This window comes from Geotrypetes seraphini, chromosome 1, assembly GCF_902459505.1.
Source record: "Geotrypetes seraphini chromosome 1, aGeoSer1.1, whole genome shotgun sequence".
NCBI lineage: Eukaryota > Metazoa > Chordata > Amphibia > Gymnophiona > Dermophiidae > Geotrypetes > Geotrypetes seraphini.
Window position 1 is genome coordinate 417,968,592 of NC_047084.1, and position 18,144 is coordinate 417,986,735.

The following is an 18,144-nucleotide window of genomic DNA, read 5'->3' on the forward strand; positions in this document are numbered from 1 at the left end:
CATTTGTCGGTTGTCAACAAATGCATAATTATCTTTGAATATCAGCTCCCTAGGAAACTTTAGCTGCTAACTAATGAAGCTATCGATTGCTACTTCTATTTAAATATATATATATATTTTTTTTTTTTTTCTCTGAAAGTTCCCAGACTTTTTCTTATAGACTTTTTACTTGGGATGATCTATACCAGTGATCTCAAACTCAAACCCTTTGCAGGGCCACATTTTGGATTTGTAGGCACTTGGAGGGCCTCAGAAAAAAATAGTAAATGTCATTAAATAAATGACAATTTTGCATGAGGTAAAACTCTTTATAGTTTATAAATCTTTCCTTTTGGCTAAGTCTTAATAATAATATTGTAATTTATAGCTACAGAGACATATGATCAAGAAACTGTTTTATTTTACTTTTGTGATTATGTTAAACATACCAAGGGCCTCAAAATAGTACCTGGCTGGCCGCATGTCACCAGTGCTCTATATTGTATTTAATAAAGCTTCTCTAATGCACAGGTCTCCAGACATGGTGCATGAGCTCAGTGGCTTAGTAAAGGGGGTACTGCCCCAAGCATCATGTCAGTTGGGGCGCAGGCACCTCTCTGCCCTGCCATACCATGCATGCACCATCCCTCCTCCCTGCCCTGTAACTCTGTAGATCTTCGCTAGCATGAGCAACTTCTCCTAACTGTTGCTTGTGCCAGCCTGTTTCCCCTCTAAATCACTTCAGGGTCACGAGGCCAGGAAATGACGGAAGGAAATCCAATGCTGGCACAAGGAGCATGCTGGAGAAGAACCACATGCGTTGGTGAAGATTTAGAGGTACCGGGGGGGAGGGTGACTGAGCGCGCAAGAATGATGTGGGGGCAGGAAGGAGCAGGGGGGTGCGGAGTGAGCGAGGGCATAGAGGGTACAGGGGGAACAGAAAGGAGGGCATGGGGGATACCACCACACGGGCACCTCCTACCCTTACTATGCCACTGCATTAGCTTGTCGTGCCACTGGGGCTTGTGGACAGGGTTCAGCGGCGATGTCAGACTAACAAAGTACCACCAATCTGGGCAGCAGTAGATGGGCTGTGTTGGAGGCAGATGAACACGTTTGATGTAACAATGGAGATAGCATTAAGCCTATACTGCGCAGAAGAAAGGCCCAGCAATCTACTTCTGTACTCTGCCATGAAAATTTGATGATTTTCATCATGTCGCTAGCACATAACACCACATAGGTAAACAATATAGGAATAATTTTATAAGGCATTGTTTAAGTGCCAAGCCCATGTAAATGGGAGTTATTTTGTTAATGTATGTAAATAATTTCTGATAAAATAACAATGCATGTACATTTATGCTGCTTAGTTATACAGTGTGTACATTTACTGTGAGAATGAATATGGGCAAAGCTTGGGAGGAACTGATGCTGTTTCTCTGAAGACTTGATGTGTGTTTACTAATCTGCACTGTGCCAGTGATAATCACCCTGCATGCTAAATAGACTCACTATTTTGGATGCAACTTGTTCTGAAGTGTTTCTGCAATCCATTTGTATGAATGGTGTTTGCATCTATACCTGTTTACAGTGAACTGTTGACTCCTGAGGCAGGCGCTTCTGCATTGTTTTGTTTTGTTTTCATAAAAGCCATGTGCTGGAATTTATCTGCTCCACCGCTATTCTTTTTTTCTGCAGAGCTTGGGTGGTTCATGGGCAATGTCAAATCAACTAAATAAGGAAACTTTAAGAGATGTCCAATGAATATAAATACCAAATGATGAGGACAAAACTATAAAAAGTGGATTTCTTGCTAGACATCAAACACCCAAGGCACTACTTTTGATTTTATTTGTGCCCTTACTAGGGTGGTGTTTTCATCATTGGTCTTAGCAAATAGCATGTGCAATAAATATTTTAATTAATTTTCAACAGGCTCTGCATAAATTATAAAGTGCATAGAGTGCTATAAAAGTGCTGTATAGTGTTCTAAAGGAAAGGCACTTATCTTTGCGCCCGACGGCTGCCCAACCATTTCACTTTATGTTTTGTCAGGGGCTATGCCTTCTTGGTTACAAGCACCAACATTTTTTAGTTAGAAAAGCCCATTCTTTGAGCTGAAACCACCTCTACTTGCGGCACTGCGATAGAGGCTGAGTGCAGTGCCGTGAGTAAAGGGAGGGAGTGATTACGGGGCCTCCGCATGCGCATTAGACAGAGCCAGCATTGCCGAGGGAGGGCGATGAGGAAACCAGCGCTGGCTCCTTCTACTGCGCATGTCTGACACAGAGTCACGCATCACGGAGTCCAAGATCACAATGTTATAAATGCGCATGCGCGCTTAGGGTTTTATTATAGAGGATAAGCATCCAAATAACTATATGTACAAGTTATAAGTAGAAGTGATGAACAATGTTCCCACAAAACAGCTTTGCACTGTAAAGAGTCCTCCACCAGTGTTTCTGCCAAGATGAGATATGATGATATCACACTTTCAACTGCAAGGTTACACACAAATTGCAAAGGATCTGCATGGAACACCAGTGGAGGAGTCTGCAGAACTCAATACTTAGAGGAAATATTGCTATTGAATATTGAGGCATCTATTTTGGCTACTGGTGGAGAACTCTTGTAGCCTCAAGGTTCTGTTCTTGGGCCTGTTCTTTTTAACGTTTTCTAAGCAATTTTGCTGAAGGGTTTGACGGGTAAGATTTGCCTCTTGGCGGATGATACCAAAATCTGCAATAGAGTAGACATGCCGGATGCTGTGAATAACATGAAGAAAGACCTGGCAAAGCTTGAAGAAAGGTCTGAAATTTGGCAGCTAAAATTTAATGCTAAGAAATGCAAGATCATGCATTTGGGCTGCATAAAACCGAGGGAACGGTACAGTTTAGGGGGTGAAGAACTTTTGTGCACAATGGAAGAGCGGGACTTGTATGTGTATGTATGGTGATTGTATGTGATGATCTTAAAGTGGCCAAACAGGTTGAAAAGGTGACAGCGTAACTAGAAGGATGCTAGGTTGCATAGGGAGAGGTATGGGCAGTAGGAAAAAGGAGGTATTGATGCCACTGTATAAGACTTTGGTGAGACCTCATTTAGAATATTTTGTACAATTCTGGAGGCCGCACCTTCAAAAAGATATAAAAAGGATGGAGTCGGTCCAGAGGAAGGCTACTAAAATGGTGTATGGTCTTCGTGATAAGGCGTATGGGGACAGATTTAAAGATCTCAATCTGTATACTTTGGAGGAAAGGTGGGAGAGGGGAGATATGATAGAGATGTTTAAATACCTACCTAATGTAAATGTGCATGGAGTCGAGTCTCTTTCATTTGAAAGGAAACACTGCAATGAGAGGGCATAGGATGAAGTTAAGAGGTGATAGGCTCCGGAGTAATCTAAGGAAATACTTTTTTACAGAAAGGGTGGTAGATGCATGGAACAGTCTCCCAGAAGAGGTGGTGGAGACAGAGACAGAGACTGTGTCTGGATTCAAGAGGGCCTGGGATAGGCATGTGTGATCTCTCAGAGAGAGAAAGAAATAATGGTTACTGCCATCAGATTTCTATGTTTCTAAGTAAAAGTCATGAATATCGGCAACTCTGCATATAGTTAGTACTGCTTGTGGAATATGGCAGCCATGAGGTCAGAAACATGGATGCTCCATTACAAGATTGCACCACCGAAGAAAAACGTAGTGTGCTTTCTTTGGGCAGAGAGTAAAACCTATAGAAATTCACCGTCGGATATTGACTCAGTATGGTCTTAGCACCTTGAATCAACAAAAGGTTTATGGGTGGGTAAAAAGGTTTAAAGCAGAAACAACAGGTGTAGCTCTGGTCGCCCATCAACATCGCACACACAACAGAACACTGACAGGGCGGATGCCTTGATTAGAGAAGAGTGATGGATAATGGTGTTTCAATTGGCTGCAAATGTGGACATCAGCTATGAATCTGCATTTGTCATAAAGCATGATGACTTGGGATACAGGAAAGTCTGTACACGATGGATTCCCAAGTAGCTTACTGATCAAAACAAGCAACAGCGTGTGGAGGTTGCGACAAAGTTCCTGAGACAGCATGAAGATCTGAGAATAATAGAGAAAATTGTTACCAGCGACGAGACATGGGTGCATCACTGCAACCTGGAGAGCAAAAGACAAAGCATGATGAAGTAAAGGAAGTGATGGTACTATGTGGATAAGTGATATGTTCAATTGATTAAAGCCTTCACTTTCTGATTTATATATATCCACTATAATAAAACCCTTAGCGCGCATGTGCAGTTGAAACTTTGTACTGCCATGATCCGTGGCTCCATGTTGCCGCATGCGCAGTAGGAGCTTTCAGCGGTTTGCAACACATGCGGCAGTTTCCCCAGCAACGTTCCTGCCCCGATCTCCGATGCTGGCTGATTTCTGACGCCTCTCCTTCTCACACCCGGACCAGCAGTGGCAGCAACCATGGGGCATTTGCTAGGTCGGCTCACTTTGATAATGTGAAGTGGGGCGGCCTGGCAAAACCCCCAAGGCTGTCTGGCCTAGCAGATGCTGGACAGTGAGCAGGTAAAGGAGAAGAGGTGCTACTGGACAGGAGGGAGGTAAAAGGAATGGAGAAGGGCTACTGCTGGACAGGGGGAGTAGGGAAGGGAGTAAAAGGAACAGAGAAGGGCTACTGCTAGACAGGGGGAGCAGGGAAGGGGTGCTGCTGGACATGGGGGAGGTAAAAGTAAGGGAGAAGGGAAGACAGACAGGGGGCAGAGAGAAAGTAAAAAAAAATGCCTAAGTCTAGCACCCATTAATGTAATGGGCTAAAAAAACTAGTGTGTATCTATCTCTCTCTCTCTCTCTCTCTCTCTCTCTCTATCTATCTATCTATCTATCTATCTATAGATAGATAGATAGATAGATAGATAGATAGATAGATAGATAGATTTTCAGATGCGTGAGATGATTTGGCGTCCCCTTTTTGAAAGAAGTCTGATCGGTCGGGATACACCCTGAGGCAGCATATATTTGTGAAACGCTGGCCATCGTTGGTGTACCGATCAGCGAAGATAAATTGAAAATTTTCTTCTATCATCTATTTTTCATTAGCGGAGCACAGCATAAGGCTTTATCACATATGAAAGGTTTTTTGTCAATGAGGTGACCACTTGACCACTTCTTTAAAAAACATTTTGTTGGAGGTGGGAGAGCCCTTTCTGAGGCTTTTTTAAATGAGTCTATAGCCTATGCTGTTCTCATTTTATATCATTGGACATTGCAATAATCATTATTGAAAGTGTTTATCCTTTTACATATTGTGTTTTCATGATATCTGGGTCATTAGTGACATATGCTAGGTACACCACTGCCTTCATAGTTTATATCTAATCCACAAGCCTGCTTTTAGGACCTACAGGGTATGTATCCCTCTGATTCATGACAATCTCACTTCTCATGTTATTTTATCCCAGATAAGCATCATTCTTTGACATGATTGGACCTTGAAAACTAACGGCAACAGTGTTCTTCCCAGAAATTTTTTCCAGCCATGAAAAATATTTGCTGCATTTAGTGTGCCACAAAAAACATTTGCTCCGTTTAATGTGCCAGAGTTAAAAAAGTTTGAGAGACGCTGCTCTATACCATTTGAAAGAGGGCAAATATCTAATTATTCACTTCTAGAATTGGATACTTCTTAAATTTAATAAAAATATTATGGAACAAGTGTCAAACCTTAAGAAAGGCAGTCATATTGAGCATTGGAAAATAACTAATAATAATTAACTAATATAAATAGTACACATTTAGGGTTCTTTTTACTAAGCTGCGATAGCGGTTTTACCATGCGCTTAGCTTGCGCAGAATTGCCGCACGTGCTAGACGCTAACGCCAGCATTGAGCTGGCGCTAGTTCTAGCTATGTATCACAGCAATTCTGCACGCGCTAAAAACGCTATTGCAGCTTTGTAAAAGGAGCCCTTAATTTTCCCTACCACCAAATTTCCCCGTCCCGCCCCACTCGGCTGGAAAAAAATTTCTGGGGAGAACACTACACACATATATATATATATATATATATATACACACACACACACACACGTTACTGTGAATAATTAGGCTAGCCACAGAACTGACATGTGTGCAATTAAGCACACATGATATATGCATAACTTATATTATTCTATAAGTTGTACATTTAGATGGGTGTCCCACCCATACCCAACAAATGTGTACTTCCACCTGTCAAACATGAGCCAAGTAAAATATGTGCATATTTACAGAATAGCACAGACATGTATCCAGCTTGTACATACCATATGCACACATATATTTATTATTTATTACATTTATAATCTGCTTATCACCTAAGCTACTATTCTGAACATTTTTGTAATAACTGGTATGTAAATGTTAGCACTTACATTTTAAAATTATTCCTTAAATAAAAGCTTTTATATTATCAGATTCAGAGATGATGTATAAAAAAAACCCAAAACCTGGTATAAAATAATCCACCTGAGAAATGACAGGTTGCACCTTGCCCACTACATTTAACGACCTGATCATTTTCCTTCCCATTTCCTTCACATCACACATGGGAACCATATAGACAAACAAGAATGGTGGGAACTAGAGTAATAACACTCAGTGATGGGACCATATATCTTGTTTTCTAGGCAACTCTCTCTCTCTCTTTCCTAATCCCTCATGGCAACACGCTGTCAGCTCTTTAATGGTATCTCTATTTTAAGTCAGCACAGACCCATTTCTACGAACAACCAACTAGCTTTTGATAAATCTGATAACTTCTTTGGGAGTACAGATCAAACACTTTCTACTTTATTTACTTAGAAGCAGCGCCTAGAATTTATTTCAACTTCTTTTTTTTTGTCTACTTAACAGGTTAATTTCAGTTAATGACTAAAACCGGAGCTCAGCTATTACTAACGTCTCTGTAGCTGTACTGCCACCTCCAAGATGTGTGCTTATGTAGATGTCTAAAAAGGAGGTAGATGAGAGGTCAACGTTTCTTCCAAGTTATAGGTTTCCAGACTACCTTTCAGCTGATTCTGCTGTTATAACCATTATTGCAAATATATATATATTCTCTCCTCTATGCTTGGCTATTTTCATTTTCCTTTTCTAATTAATATTGATTTAAATACGATGTAGGCCCTGTTGTCTTCAAACACAGGAGATGTTACCACAATAGAAAACACATTTTCTGGCTACACAATTTTCAGTCCTGCTATCATGAATGATTTTGTGCTACATATGAGTAATAGCTATTAGCCTAGGGAGATTTGCCATCAACTTCAGCTACAAACACTTCTGTGCAGGCTGATTATTTGACATGTATTATTTCCACCTTGTCCTGGAAGGACACATTTTGGTTTTCTGAAATGGTACCAATTCATAATAATGGGACTCACTTTATTTTATCATTTGCAGGTACTGCTGGAAGATCCACGGTTATCATTCCATCAGAGTTGGTCTTCCCAATGAACCCAGGCTTGGTACGCAATACATCGGGGGCAGTATTTGCTGTCACTCTATGTTGGAGACCTCCAGCACTGTTCCCCCGGTTTGTCAGAACAAAGGAATAAGAAGTCTCCGGCTTCAGATTGGTGATGAGTTTCTGAGTAGCTCGGCCGTCCGCCTCAACAAACATCTTGCCATCATCATAAAGAATCTAAGCCAGTATATACTTTTGGTTAGCATTTAGGTTTTTTTTTTGTTTTTTTTTTTTTAAAAAACAGCTTGACAACTTATACTGTATAGAAGACAAATTAGCTGCTACTATACAAAACAATCCAAAATACTATTGAACTTTTACTTATTGTTTTCTGTATGTGCTTTTTAAAGAAAATATACCAATTAAGACCCTTTTAATGCCAAGGGGCTGGTTTATTAAAGTAGCACATAGTGGCTGTTACTGCTTATTTGTGCACTAACTGCAAGCCATGGTTGGTTATGACATAACATAACGTAACACCAAAAAGTTCTATGCGGTTTACAAAAACTTTTATCAAAACGGTACAATGAGAAGTATTAGATCAGAAATTTTGGAAAAAGGAAATTTTTGAGCCATGAGATGGGTGAAAAATGGGTCTGGACTACCCACTGCAGTAAGTGCATGGTACTTTACCACACACTGTCACTTGTGCACTAATTGAAGGTACAGTACACTCAAAGCCTCCTAAACAGGATTACTAGAAAGAAAGTGTGTCCATACTAATTGCAATAACATCGACGGGACAATTCATTTAAGTGCCTATGCCATAACAGCACATGGGCACCTAGATTCCATTACAGGATACTAGCGTAATTGGTATTGGCATGCCTATTATTTACACGCACGCAGTTACACCAGCCAAAGAACTGGCATAATGTGACTTATGTAACGGTGACAGGGATATACATAACTGCCAGCATGCTGTAAGTTGCATGTGTAAGTGGGAGCTTCACCTGTGTCTTCCCATGCTCCACCCATGTGATTTCCCCTCCCCTCTGCATTTACACGCTATGCCACTTACATGTCATTATAAAATAGCACTCATCAATGATGTAGCCATGAGGGGCCAGGGGTCTGGGCCGCTGTCCCCCCCCCAGTTTGAGTTCAGGTTCCTCAAGATTGACACACCATCTGCTGCTTTGGTTGATAGGGGACCCCCCCCCAAAAAAAAAACCCTGGCAGCAGAAATGCTCCTCCTCGCAAAGCCAGGCAAGTGGTGGTACTTTTCCTGGCCCATCACCGCCTCCCCCCCCCCCCCCCCCTCCCATGCTTGTTTTTTTGTGAAATTGAGCTTGCACAAGGAAGGCTCACCCCATGTACATGCTCAGGGAGCGGTATGGCCAGTAAGAAAAAGGAGGTATTGATACCTCTGTATAAGACTCTGGTGAGACCTCATTTAGAATACTGTGTACAATTCTGGAGACCACACCACCGAAAAGATATAAACAGGACAGAGTTGTTCCAGAGGAAGGCTACTAAAATGGTCAGTGGTCTTTGTCATAAGTCTTATGGGGACAGACTTAAAGATTTCAATATGTATTCTTTGGAGGAAAGGCAGGAGAGGGGAGATATGATAGAGATGTTTAAAATACCTACATGGCATAAATGTGCATGAGGCGAGTCTTTCATTTGAAAGAAAGTTCCAGAATGAGAGGGCATAGGAGTAATCTAAGAAAATACTTTTTTTTTACAGATGCATGAAAAAGGCTCCTGGTAGAGATGGTGGAGACAAAAACTGTTTGTGAATTCAAGCATGAGACAGTCACATGGGATCTCTTAGGAAGAGGAGGAGATAGTGGATGCTGTGGATGGGCAGACTGGATGGCGCATTCTTGTTTCTCAGTTTTTGCGTACATGTGGATCAAAAGCCTCCTTTGTGCCTACTCAGTTTCAAAGAAAACCAAATGTGCACAAGAAGGGGGGGGGGTTGGCATGGTGGCCCAGGAAAAGTGCCAACTGCCTGGCTTTGTGAGGAGAGAGGCTTCTACTGGCAGGGTTTGGGGGCCTCTGCCAGCTCAGGTATATGGATGTGGGGCAAAATTATGACATTTCCCCCCACCAGGCTCGCCCCACCCCCAAAATGTTTTTTAAAAAATCTAGGTCTGGCTAAATGCCTGGCGTTTAGGCACTCTGCTTGCATTTCACAGGTAAATGTACACTTATGCCTATAAATACTAGTATTCTGTGTATTTACACATGCAAGGGGCACAGAAATGCAGACACCCGTTGCTCTTCAAATGCACAGTGAAGAATGTGTGGCAGTTGCAAGGAGATGTTCTAGAACACCCCTAACAGTTACATTTAATGCACGTTAGTTCTTGGATTAAATGTGTAATGTGCAACATTTCACTGATGTTTAGCAAAAAAGAGGCCCTAAGGACCAGATTCTATAAACGGTGCCTAAATGGGCGGCACCTACAAAAATGGACACCGGCCACAGGTCAATCACACTTAGGCACCATTAACTGAATCACAGCTAATGATGCCTATGAAAAAAAATTAGACGCCTACAATGTAGGCCAGCGTTTTATTTGCGTTTTGCTGGCCTACATTGCAGGCGTCTAAGTTTTTTTGTTTTTTTTTGCGAATCGCGCCTAACACAGCTCCATCATTAACCACTCTCACTCAGGTGTAAGGCACCTTTAGGCATCCTGCTATAAATGCCTCCTGGTACCTATTTTTTTTTTAATGAGTTTTTAATTGGTTGTACATGACGCAGTCAATTACTGTGTTGATTAAAGCCAATTAAATCACTCATGTTAGGCAATGGTACAGTTCCGTTTATAGAATATGGCCCTAAATGTTTAAACTTGAACAATTGTATACATATTTAGCATTTAGGATACTGAACAAATGGATGCTCCTCTCCAGAACTGTATCTGCACTACAACTACAAGTTGCTAAAAATCGAGTTCTGAAAACTAGCTTTGTTCAAGCACCACCATGTGCATGTGGGTGATTTTTTAGGTTAATTACGTATTTTATTGATAAATGCTGTGTATCATATGCCAACAATATATGTGCTGGTACCTCTTATTCATTTGATATCTACATTTTATATATACATACATTTTATATATATATACATACATTTTATATATATACATAATGACTTGTACATATGATCTATTTCTTGTTTTATTTAATACCTATATTTATTGTTTTGTACATATGATTTGCTTCTTGTTTTATTTAATATTTGTATATTTATCATACAAAAATAATAAAAGTTGCTTTTTCTAAAAAAAAAAAAGACCAGGATTCAAAGCATTTGCAAACAAAAAAAAAAAATGAGAAAGATGAAATTAGTTCATACCTGAGGATGAAAATTTGCAAGATTATGCAGTTGATATTTCTTTATCTTGTGGTCTAAATATTTGATATCTTTTTGCCCAGCAGGTGACATATTGTGTTTGTGTGTGTTTTTTGTATGAGGTTGGTATTAGAAAACTATCAATATGTATATTTCTTTCTTTTTATTCTGTGTTTTTTTTAATTTGGACAATTTACTTACTTGCAGCTCTATAGCTGTGAAAATATTGTCATATTATAGTGTGGGCATATGTTGGGGTAGACCCGTTTCTGGTTTATGATTTCCCTTTATGCTTTGTTTTTTCTTTATTTTTGTTTAGAAAGTTTGAAATTTCAGGTTTGGTTTATGTTTGATTTCCCATTCTTGCTCATTCACTGACTGGTCATTTCTCATTTAGATTACTGCAACTCTCTATATCAGTGGTTCCCAACCCTGTCCTAGAGGACTCCCAGGCCAATCGGGTTTTCAGGCTAGCCGTAATGAATATGCATGGAGCAGATTTGTATCTGTCACTTCCATTATATGCAAATATCTCTCATGCATATTCATTAGGGCTAGCCTGAAAACCCGGTTGGCCTGGGGGTCCACCAGGACAGGGTTGGGAACCACTGCTTTATATAATGGAATTACTCAACAAAAAATTACATCGTCTGCAGCTCATTCAAAATACGACAATCAAACTTATCTATAAAGTTGGGAAATATGATCCTGTCACTCCTCTTCTGCGAGAAGCTCATTGGCTACACATCTTCCATCGCATCACCTATAAAACTTTAATGCTGGTCTTTAAAAATCAAACTTTTGCGTCTCCCATCTTTTCTTGATAAACTCATCATCCCCTTTTGCCCTTATCAAAGAATTTTACTACACTAGAAAAACTAATTTTTCTGTTGTAGTTCCAACTTTATGGAAAGCCATGCCACTTCAACTCTGCCTCGAAAATTCACTCCACAAATTCACGATTAAACAAAAAACGTTCTTATTCTAAGACGCAAACCATAGCGTCTAAATATTTCCTTTCCAACAGCTAGCAGTATAAACATGAACCGCTTTTAAGAAGCGATCCTCATTACTGGTGTTTTATCCCCCCCTTTTCCCTTTAATTTGTTTTTAATGATATAATTACTAACTTTCCCCTCCCCCTTTAGCTCATGTTTGTATTTGTAATTTGTCTATTTAATGTTCAAATTTTCCTCTCCTACCCCCCCTCCAATAATTTATTTTTAACCTCTTTTTTTTAGCATTGTAAACCGGCCAGGTGCACGTCGATGGTCGGTATATTAAAATTAATTAAACTTGAAATGTGACAGCATACCAGCAGATTTCAAGTTATCTAATAGTCCCTAATACAATCAGTTAAGCTAAAACATGTTGGGCTAAGAGCTGCAAGGTTGGACTTTCTTTTGTATTAATGTCACCTTGAGTTCAAGTATGACATGTTAGTGTGAATAAAGCTATAAGGCGCAAGTTCAGATTTTATGATGCTGTTTTTCAGGATGATGTTTGTTCTAAACCATCCAGAATTTCATATGGATGGTATATAAACTTAGCAAATGAAATGTCAGTTTTATATACTGTCCCTTAATCCTAGTACAGCTACTAGGTATAACTAAGGCCCTCTTTTACTAAGGTGCGCTAATCGAATTAGCACGCGCTAAACGCTAACATGTGCATGTTAGTCTATGGACGTGTTAGCATTTAGCACGTGCTAATCGGTTAGCACACCTTAGTAAAAGAGGTGGCAAATAGTCCCTATTTATCTGTTCCGTCCTATTTATCATTTTGTAAACCTCTATTGTATTCTCTCTCAGCTATCTCTTCTCCAATTCTGTTCAACCTTTTTACATGTTGTTGCCTTATCTATATTCTGTTTCCACTTCAGCAGGGTCAAAGTAACTATGAGTCAGAAAAAACTAAACTACAAAAAGAAGGAGACTGACTCTGTAATCAAATGCAACCTAAGAGGAGGGCTCGCTATACAAAAACTGAGCTCAGAGATATAAAACTCTGAAGAGGGAGAGGTAACCCCCTCTTGGAAAAAGAGTTTGTCTTCCAATCATTGCTTAATCGATAGTAAAAGCGAGACCAGCTCAAAGGTGTAAAAATATATATATGTTTTCAACAGAGTATATATGTCTCTTAATTGCTTAATTAAATTGCTTGATTGAAATACTGATTGAAATACTGTATGCAATTAGGTCAAAAAAGATTTCTTGCATTCAGGTTGCCATAAATACTTTAAAGCACTTAGCTGAACTTGGTCGTGAAGTGAAAACTCATCAGGGTCCCGACGCGGCCCCGTTTCGGCGTCTGCTTCAGGAGACCCCGCCAGAAAAAGATTTAATGCTGATAGAGAGTAACAACCATAACAAAGTTCAAAAGAGGTCATACAAAATGTAAAAATGTAAGGAAGTCTTTTTTACATTTTGTATGACCTCTTTTGAACTTTGTTATGGTTGTTACTCTCTATCTGGCGGGGTCTCCTGAAGCAGACGCCGAAACGGGGCCGCGTCGGGACCCTGATGAGTTTTCACTTCACGACCAAGTTCAGCTAAGTGCTTTAAAGTATTTATGGCAACCTGAATGCAAGAAATCTTTTTTGACCTAATTGCATACAGTATTTCAATCAGTATTTCAATCAAGCAATTTAATTAAGCAATTAAGAGACATATATACTCTGTTGAAAACATATATATATTTTTACACCTTTGAGCTGGTCTCGCTTTTACTATCGATTAAGCAATGATTGGAAGACAAACTCTTTTTCCAAGAGGGGGTTACCTCTCCCTCTTCAGAGTTTTATATCTCTGAGCTCAGTTTTTGTATAGCGAGCCCTCCTCTTAGGTTGTATTTGATTACAGAGTCAGTCTCCTTCTTTTTGTTGTTATCTATATTCTGTTCAGATCTGCTATATCTTTTTTGATAGGAGGTGACCAAAACTACACTGAGTATTTAATCCGTTGTCAAATCATGAATCTCTATACGCAGTAGGTATTAGAAGAGTTTGTGTTTTATTACCCATTCTGAATGATTCCTAATATTTTGTTTACTTTTTTGGTCATTGCTTCACATTCCGCTGTGGATTAAAAAGCATTGTCCACAACGATTTCAAGACCCCAAAAATGGGGTCTAGCATTGTACGAGTATAATTAAAGATTTTTTTCCCATACGTACCCCACTTTGCACTTGCATGCATTAAATTTCTTCTGTCCTTTTCACACCAATTTGGCAAGATCATTCTGCAGTTCCTCAGTCTGTCTGTGTTTTTGCTACTTTGAATATTTTTGTTTCATCTGCAAGTTTGATCAATGCATTGTCTAATCCCTTTTCCAGATCACTAATAAAGCTATTAAACATAGGTCACAGCAAAGATCCCCGAGACACTCTATTATTTACTACTTTCCAATGGGAAATCTATTTAGTCTGATTCTTTGCTCCCTATCTTTTAAACAGTTAAAGACACCCCCTCCAGTCCCTTCACTATTTAAACTCATGAGGATCTATATGAAAGTCTTTCTGAAAATCCTAATATATCATCTGGCTCACCTATAACCAAATGTTTATTCACACCTTCAAAGATTAGTAATAAACAACCTTATTGTTTTAAATTCATGTGACCATTAATTTTGTTCTGAATAACTTCCACCATTTCACTTGTCATTTTCGACAGGATTCCTTGGTCTATAGTTTCTTGGTTCACCCCTGAAGCTTTTTCAAAAACCAGCATTACATCAGCTGCCCTCCACTGTTCAAGTAGGAGGTCAGTTCTAAGTGATAATCTGCAAATTGCCAGTAGCAGTTCTACATTTGATTTACTTTAGATCTGTAGAGTAAATGCCATCATGTCTCAAAGCTTTGCTGTTGTTTAGTCAATTTATTCCAGTCTAGCATCTCTTATAGATTCGCACTGATCTGGTCTTAGGCCCAGATTCACTAAAGATAGCGACTCAATCGCTGTTGTCCGATTCTCTGGCCAATTTTTAAACAGTGGTTGATTCACTATAAAGTTTGCATGCAAATGATTTGCACAGAGGTGCAAATCATTTGCATGCAAACTCACCGACTCAATCGCTCAGTGAGTGATTAAGTCGGTGTAGAGCCTTGACAGTAGTGACAGAAGAAGCATTGCTGTCATTGCTTCTGCCAGGGTTTTTTATTGGGTTTTTTTGTTGTTTTTTTTTATTGGGCAGATATTTTGCGTGTATTACACAAATAAAATATCTGCCCAATAAAAAAAAAAAGGCCACCCCTGACAAAGTGCCCCCCTCCCTCCCTCTAGAACCAAAAAAATGGCAAGAGGGAGTAAAATGGCAGGAGGGATGCCCACTCTCTCCTACCATCAGTGCTATTGTTTTGGCCAATCAGGGACTTCCTTAGGCTCATCCCTAAGGAAGTCCCTGATTGGCTCAAGTGCCTCAAGGCCTCTCCCGAGGGAACAGCCCGAGGCACCTGAGCCAATCAGGCCCTTAGGCCCCTCCACATATATCACATGATGCACCGGGTATGGTGCCTAAAGCCCGCATTGCTGACGGGTGGCTGGTGGAGAAGCAGGAGGGACTGAGCACCCCTCCTGCTCCCAACTAAAGGTACAGGGAAGGTGAGGCAGCGACGAAACCTGACCGGCAGGAGAGAATGGGTATCCCTCCTGCAATTTCAATGTGGTGCGGGGGGTGTTTGGTGCCAGTGGGCGGGGTATTCAGCCAGTGGGCGGACAGGAGAGGGAGGGAGGAGGAGGTGCGGCAGCCCTCTTGCCATATTTTTCAGCACGGTGGGGGGAGCGTCAAGTGGCAGGAGGGAGTGAACATCACTTCTGCCATTTGTGGGTCACTGCGTGCCGTGGGGTGCGTTTGTCAGGGGGGGGGGCAGTTTTTTGACAGGTCTGCCTGTTTTTTATTTTATATGGGGCAGATATTTTGCATGTGAAATACATGCAAAATATCTGTGCCATGGAAAAAAATGAATAAAAACAAACAGGCAGACCTGTTAAAAATCTGGCAGACCTGTTGGTAACACAGTTACCAACAGGTCTACAGCAGTTGGATTTTAGGATCATAAAACCCGATGGAAAATAGCCAAGCAAATGTTAGTGAATCAATTGCTTGGCTATTTTGCATGGGGTTTTACTAATTTGCGTGGGTTTGATCGGAACAGAAAATGGGGAAAATCACCCTGCAGGCTGTTTAGTGAATCGGGTGGGTAGCAGCGATCATCACTAAACATGTGAAAACTTTAGTGAATTGGGGCCATAGTTCTTCTGTTATCACCTATTAAGAGTGACACATCCAGGGAGGGTGGGAGCGGGAGGGGGTATATCTTTTGTTTTGGTATTATTCCTGATGGTAATGATGGATGGGGGAGGGAATTTTTATCTTTTGTATAGATACTGATTGTTTATAAGTGCTTATTTGATTATTATTATTTGTATGTAAATTGCATTGCACTTTTTGTTGGCATTAAAAACTAAATAAAGTTTTTTAAAAAAAGAAAAAAGAGTGACACTGGTGTGGGTATCCCTCCCAACATCCTCTATAGTCAAAAAACAAAGCAAATAACTCATTTAGTTTTTTAGCTATGGAGTCCTTTATAAAACAGGTTCCAGGCAAGTGCTCCCTAGAGCACTTATATTTAGATATAGGCACCTCTTTATAAACTTGTTCTCAAACCTTAAAGATCTCTATGTTTATATTTTTGAAAGAAAGGCGGGAGAGGGGGGTAGAGCAGAGACATAGCCAGCCATAACAGCTAGCAAGAGGGTCAGTGTCTATGCTGTCATGATGGCTAATGGCTCAAAAGATTATGTTAAGTGCACTAAGCATCTTTCAAGAGGTGGAATTAAATTGATACTGCCCAATTTAAAAGTAGTGAGGAAGCCATGGTGGTGGCATTCCCTTGACCTTTCCCACCCAGCATAGAAACCTCCTTCAATCATACCCCGACCCCACCACCCACACAAAATGTAATTTCCCAATCCAAACACACCTCACTTCTCAAACTGGTGTCTTCCTGAGTAACAGACCCATCCACCCTCCCCAATTCTGATATTCCCTCAATGGCCCACCATAGCCACCCCTCAAAAGCAAATCCACCCAATGCCCTGACCCCCTGGGAACTACTCAAGGTAGTCTAGTGGTCAGAAACAGGAGCCACCCTCTCCTATTCTCATCCTAGTACAGCCTTGAATTCAAAATGACAGTTGTGTTTAAGGGTTATTGGTGTCATTTTGAACCCAGGGCTGCCTTGGGAGTAGAGGAGGACTGCTCACATTTCAGATAAGTAGAGGAGTTTGAAATGTGTTGTTGTTTTTTTAAGTAAGGCTTGAGGGGGATTGGAATGAGGGGTTCTGCAGAGGGGACTCTTGATGTTGGAGGTTGCTGGCTGAGCAATTTGAGCTGTGCCACCACAGCAGTTCCTTGCTTTTCTCATAACAAGCATTGGCAAATAGCATATGTGCTCCTGTTCTATCTGCCAATGAATGTAATGTAACACCGTGCTGGTACGGTATCTGCCCTGTACGCTAATTGCAAGGTAGATGCTGGGCATGGCCCCTGCATTTACCCCACATAATTTTTAATTCCACATACCTTATTTTTTCCTGTTAAGGTGCAGTAAATACAAAAACGTACTGCATTTTAATGAAAATGCTACCACAACCTGCTTTAGTAAATCTAGTTTCTTATGCTCCCCCATCTTCATCTATCCTATATTTCAGACATTGTTGTCATATGTATTATTGCACGCATTTCTCAAAAGCCCTTCCATAATAATATCACTTACAAAAATGTGAAAAGAGATTTTCCAGTTGGATGCATTAGTATTCTATTTTGTCCTCAGTACAACTGATCCTTACTGTGCTTTGCCATCCAAATATACTGTGCTTTCAGTATATTTTAACATTTAAGATCAACCCATATTTTTTTTTTTTTAAAGAGATGGGTCAAATTTTTGATAAAATATTTTTGATTCATGAGGGGGAAGCTACAAATGAAATTATTTTGTTATCCTGCTTGCTTTGGATCAGGATTGAAGAACAAAGGGCACCTTTCACAAAGCCATGGCAATGAGCCCCAGTGTGGCAAATGTGATGCAACCCATAGACGTGGAATGGGCTGTGTTACATCTGCTGTGCAGGACACCCTACCGCTGCTTTGTGAAAGGGCCCCTAAATTTCTCAAGTCAAAAAAAAAACCACAGTTAAAAACAAACACTAATCCAAATTAGAGAAATAAAGGTACTTACTTTGAAAGGCATGGTTGAATTGTAATTCTCTGGAATTTCCCAAGACAGTAATACCGAAGTCTTCATAACAGCTTTGACATGAAAATTTTTTGCAAACACTGCTGA

At 40.3% G+C, this 18,144-nt stretch overlaps 1 protein-coding gene across 12 annotated transcripts in view; it reads right to left on the reverse strand.

Moving 5' to 3' along the window:
- Positions 1–18,144, reverse strand: part of PTPRD (protein tyrosine phosphatase receptor type D) — a 1,247,124-nt gene that overhangs the window by 465,505 nt on the left and 763,475 nt on the right. For 10 of the 12 annotated variants that reach the window (XM_033918844.1, XM_033918800.1, XM_033918751.1 and 7 more), the window contains 2 exons: positions 18,040–18,137; positions 7,408–7,667 (listed from right to left, as the gene is read on the reverse strand). In XM_033918844.1, coding sequence (XP_033774735.1) covers positions 7,408–7,667; positions 18,040–18,137 — 358 coding nt within the window. Of the gene's footprint in view, positions 1–7,407; positions 7,668–18,039; positions 18,141–18,144 lie in introns of all 12 variants that reach the window. The other 2 variants (XM_033918771.1, XM_033918818.1) reach the window with 1 other exon arrangement.